Source organism: Nicotiana tomentosiformis, chromosome 2 (genome assembly GCF_000390325.3).
Source record: "Nicotiana tomentosiformis chromosome 2, ASM39032v3, whole genome shotgun sequence".
Classification (NCBI taxonomy): Eukaryota; Viridiplantae; Streptophyta; class Magnoliopsida; order Solanales; family Solanaceae; genus Nicotiana; species Nicotiana tomentosiformis.
In genome coordinates, this window is record NC_090813.1 from 174,317,169 (window position 1) to 174,330,061 (window position 12,893).

The window sequence follows — 12,893 nt, forward strand, 5'->3', positions numbered from 1 at the left end:
CAATTAAAGTGAGGTTTTATAAAAGGAGATAGAACGAAACACATTTCACCAAAATTATTCTACACACATGATCTTCGGAAAAATGGTGATATTGATGTGCAACAAATTAGTTCAAGTGACAATCCAACAGATTTATTCACTAAATCTTACTAAGGTTTTCCCACATGGTTTTCCTTATAAGGTTTTTAATGATACAACTAGTTATGCGTATTACTAAATATGTGTACTCTTTTTTCTTCACTAGGATTTTTTCCCACGGAATTTTTCCTAGTAAGGTTTTAATGAGACACATTATCTTTTAATAAACATCCAAGGGGGAGTGTTATAAATATATTATATTATGGATGTTCATTTAGTACTCCGTTTAAAATAAGCTCCTGAAGAAGCTTATCTATATGAGACTCCACCGTAAATATATTTATCTATTTAGTACTCTATTGGAAATAAGTCTCCTGAAAAACTTATCCTTTCGGTACCACGCTATGGATAAATATTACCCCAGTAGAAGATTATCTATATCTGGTATAATGAGTTTATCCTTTCGGTACTCTGATATGGATAAACATTACCCCCGGTAGAAGATTATCTATATCTGATATAATGAGCTTATCCTTTCGGTACTCCGTTATGGATAACCATTACCCCCGGTAGAAGATTATCTATATCTGGTACAATATGAACTTACACAGCTACTTGCAGAAGCAGCTTACACAACAACTTGCTTTCTTCTATAAATAGAAGAGATTTGAGTTCATTATGTACATAAGTTTGAAGTTTGAATAATATATCACTTTCTCTCTATACTTGTCTTTACTTTACAACCTTTATTTTAAAACATAGCTTTATTTTTAAATTTTTTTACCTACGGACGAAGCTAGAAACCACTTGATAACCATTAGTATTAATTTCTTGTTTGGTTAATCTCATCAACATTTTTTGCTATTTAGCATCTTCATGTTAATTTGGTAACCACATTTTTTTCCCCACTAATTGCTTATTCATGTTTATACCTTTTAATAAGTAGTAAATAACCTATTCGTCTCAATTTATGTGGCATTGTTTGATCATGTATGAAGTTTTAAGAACAAAATTTTAAAAACTAAAATTTGTAGTCTAAAATAAGTCATAGACATTTAAGAGGCTCTAAATCATCTAAACTAAGGGTAAAATATGATTTTTAAAATTAAATTCTTTCTAGCTATAAAGAAATAATATTCTTTTTAGGATGAATTTAAAACGAAAGTGTATCGCTTGAGATAGGGAATATGTTTCATCCATTGATTATTTAAAGTGGATAGAATGTTGCAAGCTGAACAACAAAACAAACAAATAGAGTAAAAGGTAGCACCTAATTTTGGCAGAGTTAGAACTGAATCAAATAAAAAAGTCATAGGAAAAAGGTATAGTTGACATTTCTCTCTTTGTTTTTTCTTTTTTCTGTTTCAAACTAGATAGAAATATTATCTATTTTGAAATTCATAGAGATTTTAGTTCGCTAAAAATTCTCTCCTTTAAATGAAGTAGTTGGTCAGAGTGAAGAAAAGAATTCCATTATACGTTTGTTTATTCAATTTGTAATACATCTTTTTCGTTTCCTAAATAGCATATTAACACAAATGATGAGACAGTAGGAGGTTTGTCGAATTTTTTAGAACTAACTTTAATTTAAGGATTTAAATATACAGATTTATATTTAACTATTAATAAATTAATTATGATGAAAGAATAATTTCATCGGACTATGATGTGAGCTTAGAATTGTTCAAACTTTTGTTTTTAATTCAAATATTTTATGCTTTCAAGAACAATCTATTAAAAAAAGTTTAGATTAGACTCTCTTTTAAGAAGTTTATTTTTTATTTCCTCATCCTCATTCTATTCTTTAATATTAACTTGATACTTTTAGCGAGTGGGCAATTAGAAATATATAGCTGCTTCCATGAGCACTTTATTACTCTAAGATTAAAAAGATGCAAGTAAAAATGAAGTTTAACTTTCTAATGAGATTTTGTAGCATAAGAATTTTGCTGCGTACCAGAAGAGATAAAAGTTCTGCTCAAGGTACTGTAAAATTTAACAACTAACAACAAACACATTACTACAAGTTTACATGAGAAAATCGAATTTGTTTATCCCTCAACATCGTAATAATTTTCATATATAAATTAACAGAAAAATAATACTGTATAGCCGTTCTCAAAATAATAATCGCGAAATGTATATTGTTTTGTATATATATACATTCGGTATATTATATAAAAAAATTATACAAATTTTATACATTTTTCGGCTATCGAATATAAATAGTTGCTTTCTTCTGGGATTATTGCAGCTTCAACCAATATCCAAAGAAGTTGTTAGCATCCGATTTTTCGAATGCGCCCCGATAGAGCTGCACTTGAAAAATGGAACCTATCCAAAGCAGGTGCTGAAAATAGCAAGTTTCCTTTTTTCCCTTTTCCTTTATTATGCTCTAATATCTCTCACATAACATGTACACCAATTCATTCTAAGGTCATAGAGTATAGAAAAGTGAAGTTAGCGTTCATGAATACCATTGGTTGCTCCTCGGATCATGCCTTAAACTATCAAATCTCTCTTAGTATCATCAATGTATACTTTTAGAGTATAATAATGTATGAAAAGTTGTAAGATAGAGTTAAGATTATAAATGGTTGATAAGCCTCACTCCAGAGAGCTAAAAAGAGAAACAGAGAGGCACAAGGACATGAGTTCAAACCAAGATGATTTGATATATGATTGATGAAATTGCACCAACACTATGGGGTGACTTGAAAATCTGCCAATACAATGGCAAGTACACCGATCAGACAATGACTGATGCTTCAGGCAACATTGTTATAGAAGATGTTAAATCTGTGGAGTTCAATCCATGGCAATATGGAAAATTAACCGAGGAATAAGGCTGATGCTAAATTTTAATATGCACAGTTGGATGTTCTGGTTGGGGGCTGGACCTCTCTGTGTAAAAGAGAAGCAATTGTTATGTGTAATATGTACATTGTAACGCATTTTACAGTCTTGTTTTAGGATTGTCGCTTTTCTCTTTTTATTTTTCCTCTTCCTATTCGCTAGATACAACTATAGGGGTGTTCGTGGTTCGGTTTGAGGCGGTTTTTCCCTAAAAAAAAAAAAATCCAAACCAAGTAAGTCGGTTCTTCAAATATTGGAACCAAACCAAACCAATTAAGTCGGTTTTTTATCGATTCGATTTTTATCGGTTTTTCGATTTTTTCGGTTTCTTATCGGTTTTTTTCCCTTAAATATGAGACATACACTACCCAACACATATTCCGGCGATTGCATTTTGAATGTAACACTATCAAACCAATTGCTCTTTGAGAAATCTTTCCTTTACCAAGATATATTGATGATAATTGAATCAAATAGTGATAAATAATTTAAGTACTCAATTAAAAAATTGAATATTTTTAATATAAAATAAAATCTTATACTTAGCAAAATAAAACTACCAATCAAACTAGAATGTAAATGCAAAGAATTAGATTATTATAATAGCAAAGAGCTAAACTAAAAATACAAATGACTAATATGTACCATAAAATTTTAGAAACTTTATATAAAAATATACATACATATATATACATACATATATATATATATATATATATATATATATATATATATATAGGTGTAATAATAAATTAAAATAGCTACTTTTATAGTTGGTTGGATTAGTTTTTATTTATTTATTTTTTATTAAAGCCAAAACCAAACCAAATTTGATCGGTTTTTAAAATTCAAAATCAAAACCAAACAAAACCTAAAAAATATCGATTTTTTGGTCGTTTTGGTTTGGTTTTCGGTTTGACTCAGTTATTCGGGTTTTTATGAACACCCCTAGATACATGAGTTCTTTTAGTTAAAAATCGACTTTGTTATCATACCAACGTCAATAGAGACAATACAAATTTCTTGAATTACTGACGTAAAGTGCAATCAAAAGCTAGAACAATATTTTTGTAGACATGATTCAATTGATATAACAAATCACGTTGTGTCCTCTTTTGTCTTCTATTTGCTGCTGTACTGGTTTATATTTATGGTTCAGTATATTAAGGCGAGACAGTTGTGCTATTTTTGCCTCAATTATTCCAAAGCTTCAAGGTTGCAAACACAAGTTAGGAGAAATTTTTGGAGCAAATTGACCATTAATTTAGACTGTAAATTGTTAGAGCTTGAACAAGATCATCTGGTATAATCTTTTGTTCCAAATAAAGACAACTTTAACTGCAAATTGTTGGGTCCATGCGAAGCATGGGCGAAATTATCTAGTATATTATACATTTGCTGCTCTTCTACGTTCGGAATAATGATATGCGTATCCATATTGCTTAAAGGAAGACCTCATTAGATCTAAGACACCGATATCAAGGAACCACATTACAGAATTTTAGGTTTTTGTGCTACAATATGCCTGAAGTCTTTATTTAAAAAGTTTAAGATTAGTAGAACATACTTGCAGGGTTAAGCGAATTCACTTCTTACTTGTATTATATTAAATTTTAATAGTTGTTGGTTTGTTCTCAGCCAATTGGTAAATTCTGATTTAAAGTAATCGTAATATTTGGCTAGGCATATTCAACCTCAATCAAGTAAAGATTTTGTGTTCGATATATAAGGATATTGTTAATTTTATGTTTATTTGTTTACCCTTAAAATTAGATAATAATTAAACTTATAATATGGTTCTAAGGACACGTGATTTCACCTAATACCAATTGATAAATGTAAAGATGAGCAATAGAAATTAACAATAAAGTAAAGCAAACCAGTGTTAGAATGAAACTCAGTCCTCGAGTTTGGACACCCTCGAACTGATTGGTGCAAGAACTATGAAAGTATAGCAAGCTCAATAACAATGATGGGAACATTAAAGAGAATTATATTGCTTTTTATGTCTGTCAAAACGTGTGCTACAAAATGATTAGAACCCCCCTTTATATAGTAAAGGAGTTCCACTTATGGTACAATTCTAATTACAGAAAAAACCCCATGATTAGCTAATTAAACGTTTCTGGTTTGATCCGTTCTGAGATTTACGCCATGATCCTCGATCAGTCACCGAGATTTACGCCATGATCCTCGGTCAGCCACGAATATTTTGCCTTTCTATTATTATGCTATCTTCGATCTTGCTCGATGTCTGTCACATCTGGCTTCGATCGCTACTAGCCTCGATCTCGACCGGTACCTCTGTTCTGAGCTCGGTACCTTACCCTCGTGATATGGCCTATTCCATTACGAGACCGTCCTTCGATGCAAACCCCCGGTCTTGGTCAAATAGTAAAATCGGGTGGGCCTAGTTTTAACTGTATACAGATAGTCCCCTCATTTTTTGGAGTGTAATGACAAGAAACGAATTGAGCCTTCGATTTTCTACCTCGACCTGTCATGACATCATCCTTGTGATGTAAGCGACGAAAGTGACTGAAACGTCCCGTTTGTACAGTTACCAAGGCATTAAATGCACGTCAGTCGATAGTCGGCCACCGCCAATATTGAACCGTCGTTGTGAAATTTATAAATAGCCCCTCTCTGCACCATTTCGAATTTTTACTTTCAGATTTCTAATCTCCAAAGCTTTTTATATCTTCTAACTCCTTCATCTGCAAATCCATGATTTTTACTGCTACCATATTTTCAAAACACCAAATCTTACCATCTCCATCTATTTTTAACTTCAAACCCATACAAAAATGGCAAAAACATCAAAAACTGTTCCTCAAAAGGAAAACACTTTTTCATCGCGGCCGGCCAGCGATAAAACACCGGTGGAACCGCGACCTGAAGAGTGTGTTCCCGGGGGTGTGTGTTCTCACTTATGACTTCAAGATCGAAAAGTCTCGTTGATTCTTGGTCGATGTGAGCCAGCGTCGAGGTATATATATGCTCGATAACCGAAGGGTACCTTAAGCAGGTAAGGAAAGAATGCAACTGGAAAGGCAAAGAAGTGGTGATCCGGACCCCGGAAGAAGACATTACCACCCACGTAGAAGGGTTTTTAAGTGTTTACACTTACCCTTTCACGCTGGGCCCCCTCGACCCAGTCATTATTGATTTTTGTCGACAATATCAAATAACCCTAGGCCAAATCCATCCTTCTTTTTAGCGAATAGTCATTCTGCTCCGATTCTTCGTGAGCAAAGTCGAGGGGATGCCTTTCACCCTCGACCACCTCATCAGGTTATACATCCCCCGCCTCTATCGAGGTGGGCTAATAAAACTCCAACGACGGGCCACCAAAGTACTGTTCTCGAGCATAGATGAGGATAAGGATCGAGGCTGGATGGGCCGGTTCGTTCGGGTGAGGACTTCCGACCTGATCCCGGCCGAGAAGATGCCATTTCCTAAGAAATAGAATATGAAACGTAAGTACAATGCCACTGTTATTTCTTATTTATTGTTTTTCCCCTTTGCTTCTTCTAATCGATATCCTTTCCGTAATGTAGCAGTTGCTTGGATGCCCGGTGCAATTCCTAACCTCAAAAGCTGGGTTCGGGACCTGGCCTCGATCTCTACATACGCTGAGCGCTCGTGGCGCGATTTATCAAAGGGCCGATGGGAGGCCAAAACTCATGGTAAGCCCCTTTTCCATGTCTATGATGGTTTTGTCAAGGCATTTCTAACTTAATTTCTTTTCATATAGGCCTTGGCAAAGATGCTGTTATGAGGCCCTTATCTGGTGAGGGGGAGACTTCGATCCCGACACTGAAATTGGCGAAGGACAAGAAAAGGAAGAAATCCTTACCCTCCAAGGATCCAGAACCTAAGAAGAAAGCGGCTTGCAAGCCGAGGAAGAATAGCATCCTCCTAACCGAAGAGTATGTTCGACGTCTAAGGGAGAAAGATGAAGTAGTGGAAGAAGACGACTCTGGACTGGTGCCCCGAGTGAGAATGAACACCGAGGCCCCAAAGGCTACTGAATCAGTGAAGGTTGCAGAGACTCCTTCTCGAGATGAGGGGGTCTCGGGAAGAGACTTGGGCAAAGCCCCCGAGTCATTGATGATCGAAGATGCCTCCCACCACACTGAGCCAACGGTGGGTACGACTGTCGAGGCCCCTCGAGATAAGGGGAAAGCCCCAAGTGATTCACTTGGGGAAACAGAAATTGTAGGCTCCCCGCTGCTCCCCTCGTTTTCTAAGGAGATGATTCAAGAGGCTCGGGCCTTGAAGACCCTCTCCATCGAAGGAGACCACGGAAGGGAGGATCCCTTCCGTGATTACTTTACTAGGGTCGAAGATGCTACCGGCCTGAGTGACTTGGAAGTCTCGAGGAAGGACTCAGGCGAAGCATCGAGCCTTTTCAATGAAGCGCATCAAACTCTAAATTGGGTAAGCCTTAACTCCCCTTGTTGGTATTACCTTTGTGTTTATTTTTCTCTTTCTAACTTCATTTCTTTTTTCGGCGTAGGCTTCAGCGCCTCATCGGGAAGCATTTTCTCGGTCTCGAGCCGAGCTGAGTCTGTACGAGGCCGACATTCAAAGGCTTACCAATGAGGGGAATGCCCTCAACCTTATCGGCAAGCAAAAAGAAGAATAGACCAGGGACCTCCTAGCCGAGTTGGCCACGGCTCACAAAGATCAGTCCGACCTGATCGAGCAGGTAATGAAAATCTTAAAAGCTCATGGGATCGATTCGGGAATGATGGCTACCATTTTAATCTCACAGATGCAGCAGAAGATCAAGAGGATCGAGCAGTTCCACAAGGAGGTAGATACGATAAAGGCGGAGTCCTTGGGGTGGAAAGAAGGTATGGATCACATTCGCTGTAGAAAAAGAGACTGCTTGAGCCCAATTATCATCAGTTAAAAGTCAGCTTCAAGGTATGAAGGAGAAGATATTGACTCAAGCAAGGAAATTGGAGGAGCTCGAGGCTCGGTTGGCTTCCGAACTTGCCAAGGCCAAATCTGAAGCCGAAATGGCAAAGGCCGAGGCAGATGCAATCGTGGCCGTCTACCGGGCCGATGTTGAAGCCACTCAAGTCCAAGCGAGAGAGGCAACCGAGACTGCTCAAACTCGAGCATATTGGATTGCCGAACTTGCCAAATGCCAATTTCGGAGGGAAACCCTCGAGGAAATCTACGCTCGAGGTTTCGATCTGACCAACGAGATAATAAAGGCTAGAGAGCATGAAGCCGAAGCTGGAGCGCTGGCCACTTCCGATGAAGATGATGACGATGGTAGCAAGAGCGGGTCCGAGAATGGGGAGGACCTTGATGGAGAAGAAGTTGCCTCCGGAGAAGATTAGGAACCTTAGGATTTTTCACTTTTAATCTTTTGTATAGGATCCTGATCAGACCTTGTAAATATTCTCATATATATAAAATATCTCTTTCCTTTCCGACTTTTCTTTATTTCATTTATGCCTTGTGAAAATTTTGTTCATAAGTTTGAGGTTTAGGCAATTTGGTCGAAGCCGAACTAGTGTAGTTTTTATAATCGAGTGAGTACTTGCTCGAACTCGGAATAGGGTGATCCTTAGGCTTTAATTGAGTGAGGATGATTTCTCAAAAATAAACCGGCCCTTTAGGCTCTTGAATTAGGACGATACAACCATAGCAAAAAAATGCCTTTCTCCCCCTTTTCGGCTTGAAAAATTTATCGTTATATAAATTCTGTTGTGCCTTAACACGAAATAAAGGATTTGCTCGAGAGTTCGAACGGTTTCGTACCCATTAGGATTTTCAAGGGTCAATATAATTGAGACCCTTTGTTTCGTAATGCCTTAGCATAAAATAAAGAATTTGTTCGAGAGTTCGAATGCCTTTGTATCAATTAGGGTTTTCTAAGGTCGATATTATCGAGACCCTTAGAAATTTAGCCGAGAGTAGCCTTTTTTAACTAGTTTGTGAAAATATTTGAAGGCCTGTTTAATAATGGAAATCGGACGTCTCCGAACCGTGTTGATTTGGCCATAGCCTTTAACTTGGGATTCTCCTTTTGGGCTTGTTCCCCTATTATACTTCGAACTTGTTCGAAGAATCAGTCCCCGAGTGGGGTGGCCGTGGCCTATAAAATCGAGGATTGTCTTTTTAAGGTCTTACGATCTCGAGGTTTAGTAATTTGATCGTGTCGATGTTTTGGACGGCAGTCCCCGAGTATCGGGTAAATTGTTTGAACTTCAGTTGTGATCGGCCCTTAAGCCAGTTTCCATCATAGATCATAAGTATGAAATTGTAAAGAATAAATTTTTCTAAATCATAGAGCATCTGGTGAGGAAAAATACTTCTTCCAATAAATTATACATGTGTACATGTTTTTCCATTAGGGCTCGAGTAATCTACACGGACACGGTTCATTTGACCGTTTGGTCCTCTACAAAATTTACCTATCGAGACCGTGTCGATACGAAGTATTTTCCTTATAACTATCCGAGGGTGATGCCCCCCAGTATTCGAGGTTGATTGTAAATGAGCCTCGGATACTGTTGAATTACTCTAAGTTAGCACGAACAATGGTTGCCTCGTTAAAAGTCTTGCCGGAAAAACCCATTTGGGATAAAAACCTATCTAAGGGAAAAAGAGTGCAACACGTTCTTTCAGACCTAAGGATTGCGTTTGAATAATCCTTTGATGTCTTCGATCAAACATCTGCAAATGGTTAGTATAAAAGATAAACGAAAATGGAGAAGGTCATACCTTAGTAGTAATATCGTTTGTGGAATGATATGTTCCAATTGTTTGGTAATTGTTCGCCGTTCATAGTGCCAAGTTTGTAGGATCCTTTTCCGACGATGTCGAGGACCTGATATGGTCCCTCCCAGTTCGGACCAAGTTTTCCTTCATTTAGGTCTCGATTATTGAGGGTGACCTTCCTCAGAATCAAGTCCCCGATTTTGAAGTGTCGAAGATTGGTTCTTCAATTGTAGCACCTTTCGATCCGCTGTTTCTTTGCGGCCATTCGAATGAGGGCGGCTTCCCTTTTTTCATCTAGCAATTCGAGGCTTGTATCCATAGCCTCGTGATTTGACTCTTTCGTTGCATATCAAAACATGACGCTGGGTTCCTCGACTTCAACTGGGATTAGAGCTTCGGCGCCGTATACTAAATAAAATGGTGTTGCCCCCGTACTAGATTTTGACGTCGTTCGATACGCCCAGAGGACTTCGGGCAATACTTCTCTCCATTTTCCCTTAGCGTCGTTCAATCTTTTCTTTAAATTTTGAATGATAGTTTTGTTTGTCGATTCGTCCTGTCCGTTCCCACTAGGATGATATGGTGTCGACATGATTCTTTTTATTCTGTGATCTTCGAGAAATTTTGTCACTTTACTGCCGACAAACTGCTTTCCATTATCGCATACGATCTCGGCAGGCATCCCGAATCGACATATAATGTGGTCCCAGATGAAGTTTATGACTTCTTTCTTTCTAATTTTCTTGAAAGCATGCGCTTCAACCCACTTAGAGAAATAGTCAGTCATAAACAAAATAAATTTAGCTTTATCTAGGGCCGATGGCTGAGGGCCGACGATGTCCATTCCCCACTTCATGAATGGCCATGGGGATAAGACTGAGTGGAATTGCTCTCCGGGTTGGTGAATCATCGGCGCATACCTTTGATATTTGTCACACTTTCGAACAAACTCTTTTGTATCTTTTTCCATATCGGCCCAATAATATCCTGCTCTGATGACTTTGTAAACCAATGATTCAGCACCGGAATGATTTCCACAAGTGCCCTCATGGATTTCTCGTAGTACGTAATCGGTATCTCCTGGTCCCAAACATATTGCCAATGGTCCATCAAACATCCTTCTATACAGTGTTCCGTCTTTGGCCAATGTGAACCATGCGGCCTTCGTACGTAGAGTTCTCGATTCCCTAGGGTCCGATATAAGCTTCCTGTTCTTTAGATATTCGATATATTTGTTCCTCCAATCCCAGGTCAGGCTCGTGGAGTTGATTTCGGCTTGGCCTTCTTCGATTACTGACCTTGAAAGTTGCACGATAGTCCCCGAGATGATCTCGTCGTCTTAGACTGATGACCCCAAATTTGCGAGGGCATCGACCTCACTGTTTTGTTCTCGAGGCACATGTTGTACAGTCCATTCTTTAAAACGATGTAGAGTCACCTATAGTTTGTCCAAGTATCTTTGTATTCGATCTTCTCGAACCTCGAAGGTTTTGTTGACTTGGTTTACCACAAGCAAGGAGTCACATTTTGCCTCGATGACTTCTGCTCCCAAACCTTTAGCTAGCTCGAGACCTGCAATCATGGCCTCATACTCGGCCTCATTGTTAGTTAACTTGGCAGTTTTGACAGCTTGTCTAATTGTATTACCCATGGGTGGCTTCAAAATGATGCCTAACCCGAACCCCTTCACGTTTGAAGAACCGTCTGTGAAGAGGGTCCACACCCCCCGATGATGTACGAGGGTTGGCATAAAGTCGGCCACGAAGTTCGCTAAGATTTGAGACTTGATGGCCGTTCGGGGTCGATACTCGATATCGTACCCACTGATCTCGACGGCCCATTTGGCCAATCGGCCCGAAAGCTAGGGCTTATGCAAAATATTGCGAAGAGGATAAGTAGTTACCACGCAGATCGGGTGACACTGAAAATATGGTTTTAATTTCGTAGAGGCACTTATTAGGGAAAGCGCTAATTTTTCTAAGTGTGGGTACCGAGTCTCAACCTCACCTAGAGTTCGACTAACATAATAAACAGGAAATTGCGTACCTTGCTCTTCTCGAACTAGGACCCCATTTATCACGATTTCCAAGACTGTTAAGTACAAGTATAGTTGCTCGTCCGCTTTCAGAGTATGAAGCAGTGGAGGGCTCGAGAGGTAGCACTTTAGTTCTTCCAATGCTTGTTGGAATTTCGGGGTCCATGCAAAATTGTTGTTCTTTTTGAGCAGTGAGAAGAACCTGTGACTTCTATCTGAAGACCTCGAGATGAATCGGCCTAGGGCAGCTATGCGGCCTGTTAATCTTTGTACGGACTTAACATTATCCCCGACTTTGATGTCTTCGATCGCCTTGATCTTATCGGGGTTGATTTCGATACCCTGATTTGATACCATAAAACCGAGGAACTTGCCCGAGCCGACCCCGAATGTACATTTCTCCGGGTTGAGTTTCATGTTGTATTTCCTTAATATATCGAAGGTCATCTGTAAATGTGTCAAATGGTCCTCTGCTCGCAGGGACTTAACTAGCATATCGTCAATATAAACTTCCATTGACATACCTATTTATTTTTCGAATATTCGATTTACTAAGCGTTGATACGTGGCAACAACATCTTTTAGTCTAAACAACATTACATTATAACAATAGGTGTCGTACTTAGTAATGAACGAAGTCTTTTCCTCATCCTATGAGTTCATTTGTATTTGATTATACCCAGAGTAGGCATCGAGGAAACTAAAGATCTCGTGGCCGGACGTGGCATCGATCATGCGATCGATATTCGGCAGAGGAAAAGAGTCTGTAAGGCATGCTTTGTTTAAATCTTTATTGTCTACGCACATCCTAAGTTTATTTCCCTTTTTAGGGACTACGACTACGTTTGCTAACTATTCGGGATATTTTACCTCCCGAATGGACCATATTTTGAGAAGTTTGGTTACCTCGTCTTTGATGAATGCATGTTTTACCTCGGACTGGGGTCTTCTTTTTTGTTTTAACGGGCATAATTTCGGTTCCAAGCTCAGTCGATGTGTAGCGATTTCCGGCGGGATCCCTGCCATATCCAAGTGGGACCAAGCAAAATAATCCACATTATAGATAAGAAATTTAGTATGAGTTTTTCCCTGAGCTCGGAGGTTAACCTCGTACCCAGGTATACCTTTCGATCGGGTAGATGCTCGATCAGTACGACTTGCTCCAACTCCTCGACCG

General features: G+C 38.7%; 1 protein-coding gene across 1 annotated transcript; it reads left to right on the forward strand.

Annotated features, from left to right (window-relative positions):
* The first annotated feature begins 7,690 nt into the window (after positions 1 to 7,690).
* LOC138906117 (uncharacterized) lies at positions 7,691 to 8,294 on the forward strand. The gene is made up of 2 exons (XM_070194638.1): positions 7,691 to 7,796; positions 7,852 to 8,294. The coding sequence occupies exons 1-2, from the start codon at positions 7,691 to 7,693 to the stop codon at positions 8,292 to 8,294; spliced, it is 549 nt and encodes a 182-aa protein (XP_070050739.1).
* The last annotated feature ends 4,599 nt before the right edge of the window (positions 8,295 to 12,893 follow it).

What these genes read in the sequence shown, in the direction of transcription:
- LOC138906117 (XM_070194638.1), top strand. Translation starts at nt 7,691, where the DNA reads ATGGCTACCATTTTAATCTCACAGATGCAGCAGAAGATCAAGAGGATC. An exon ending in GTCCTTGGGGTGGAAAGAAG is followed by an intron (nt 7,797 to 7,851) that starts GTATGGATCACA and finishes AATTATCATCAG; the next exon opens with TTAAAAGTCAGCTTCAAGGT.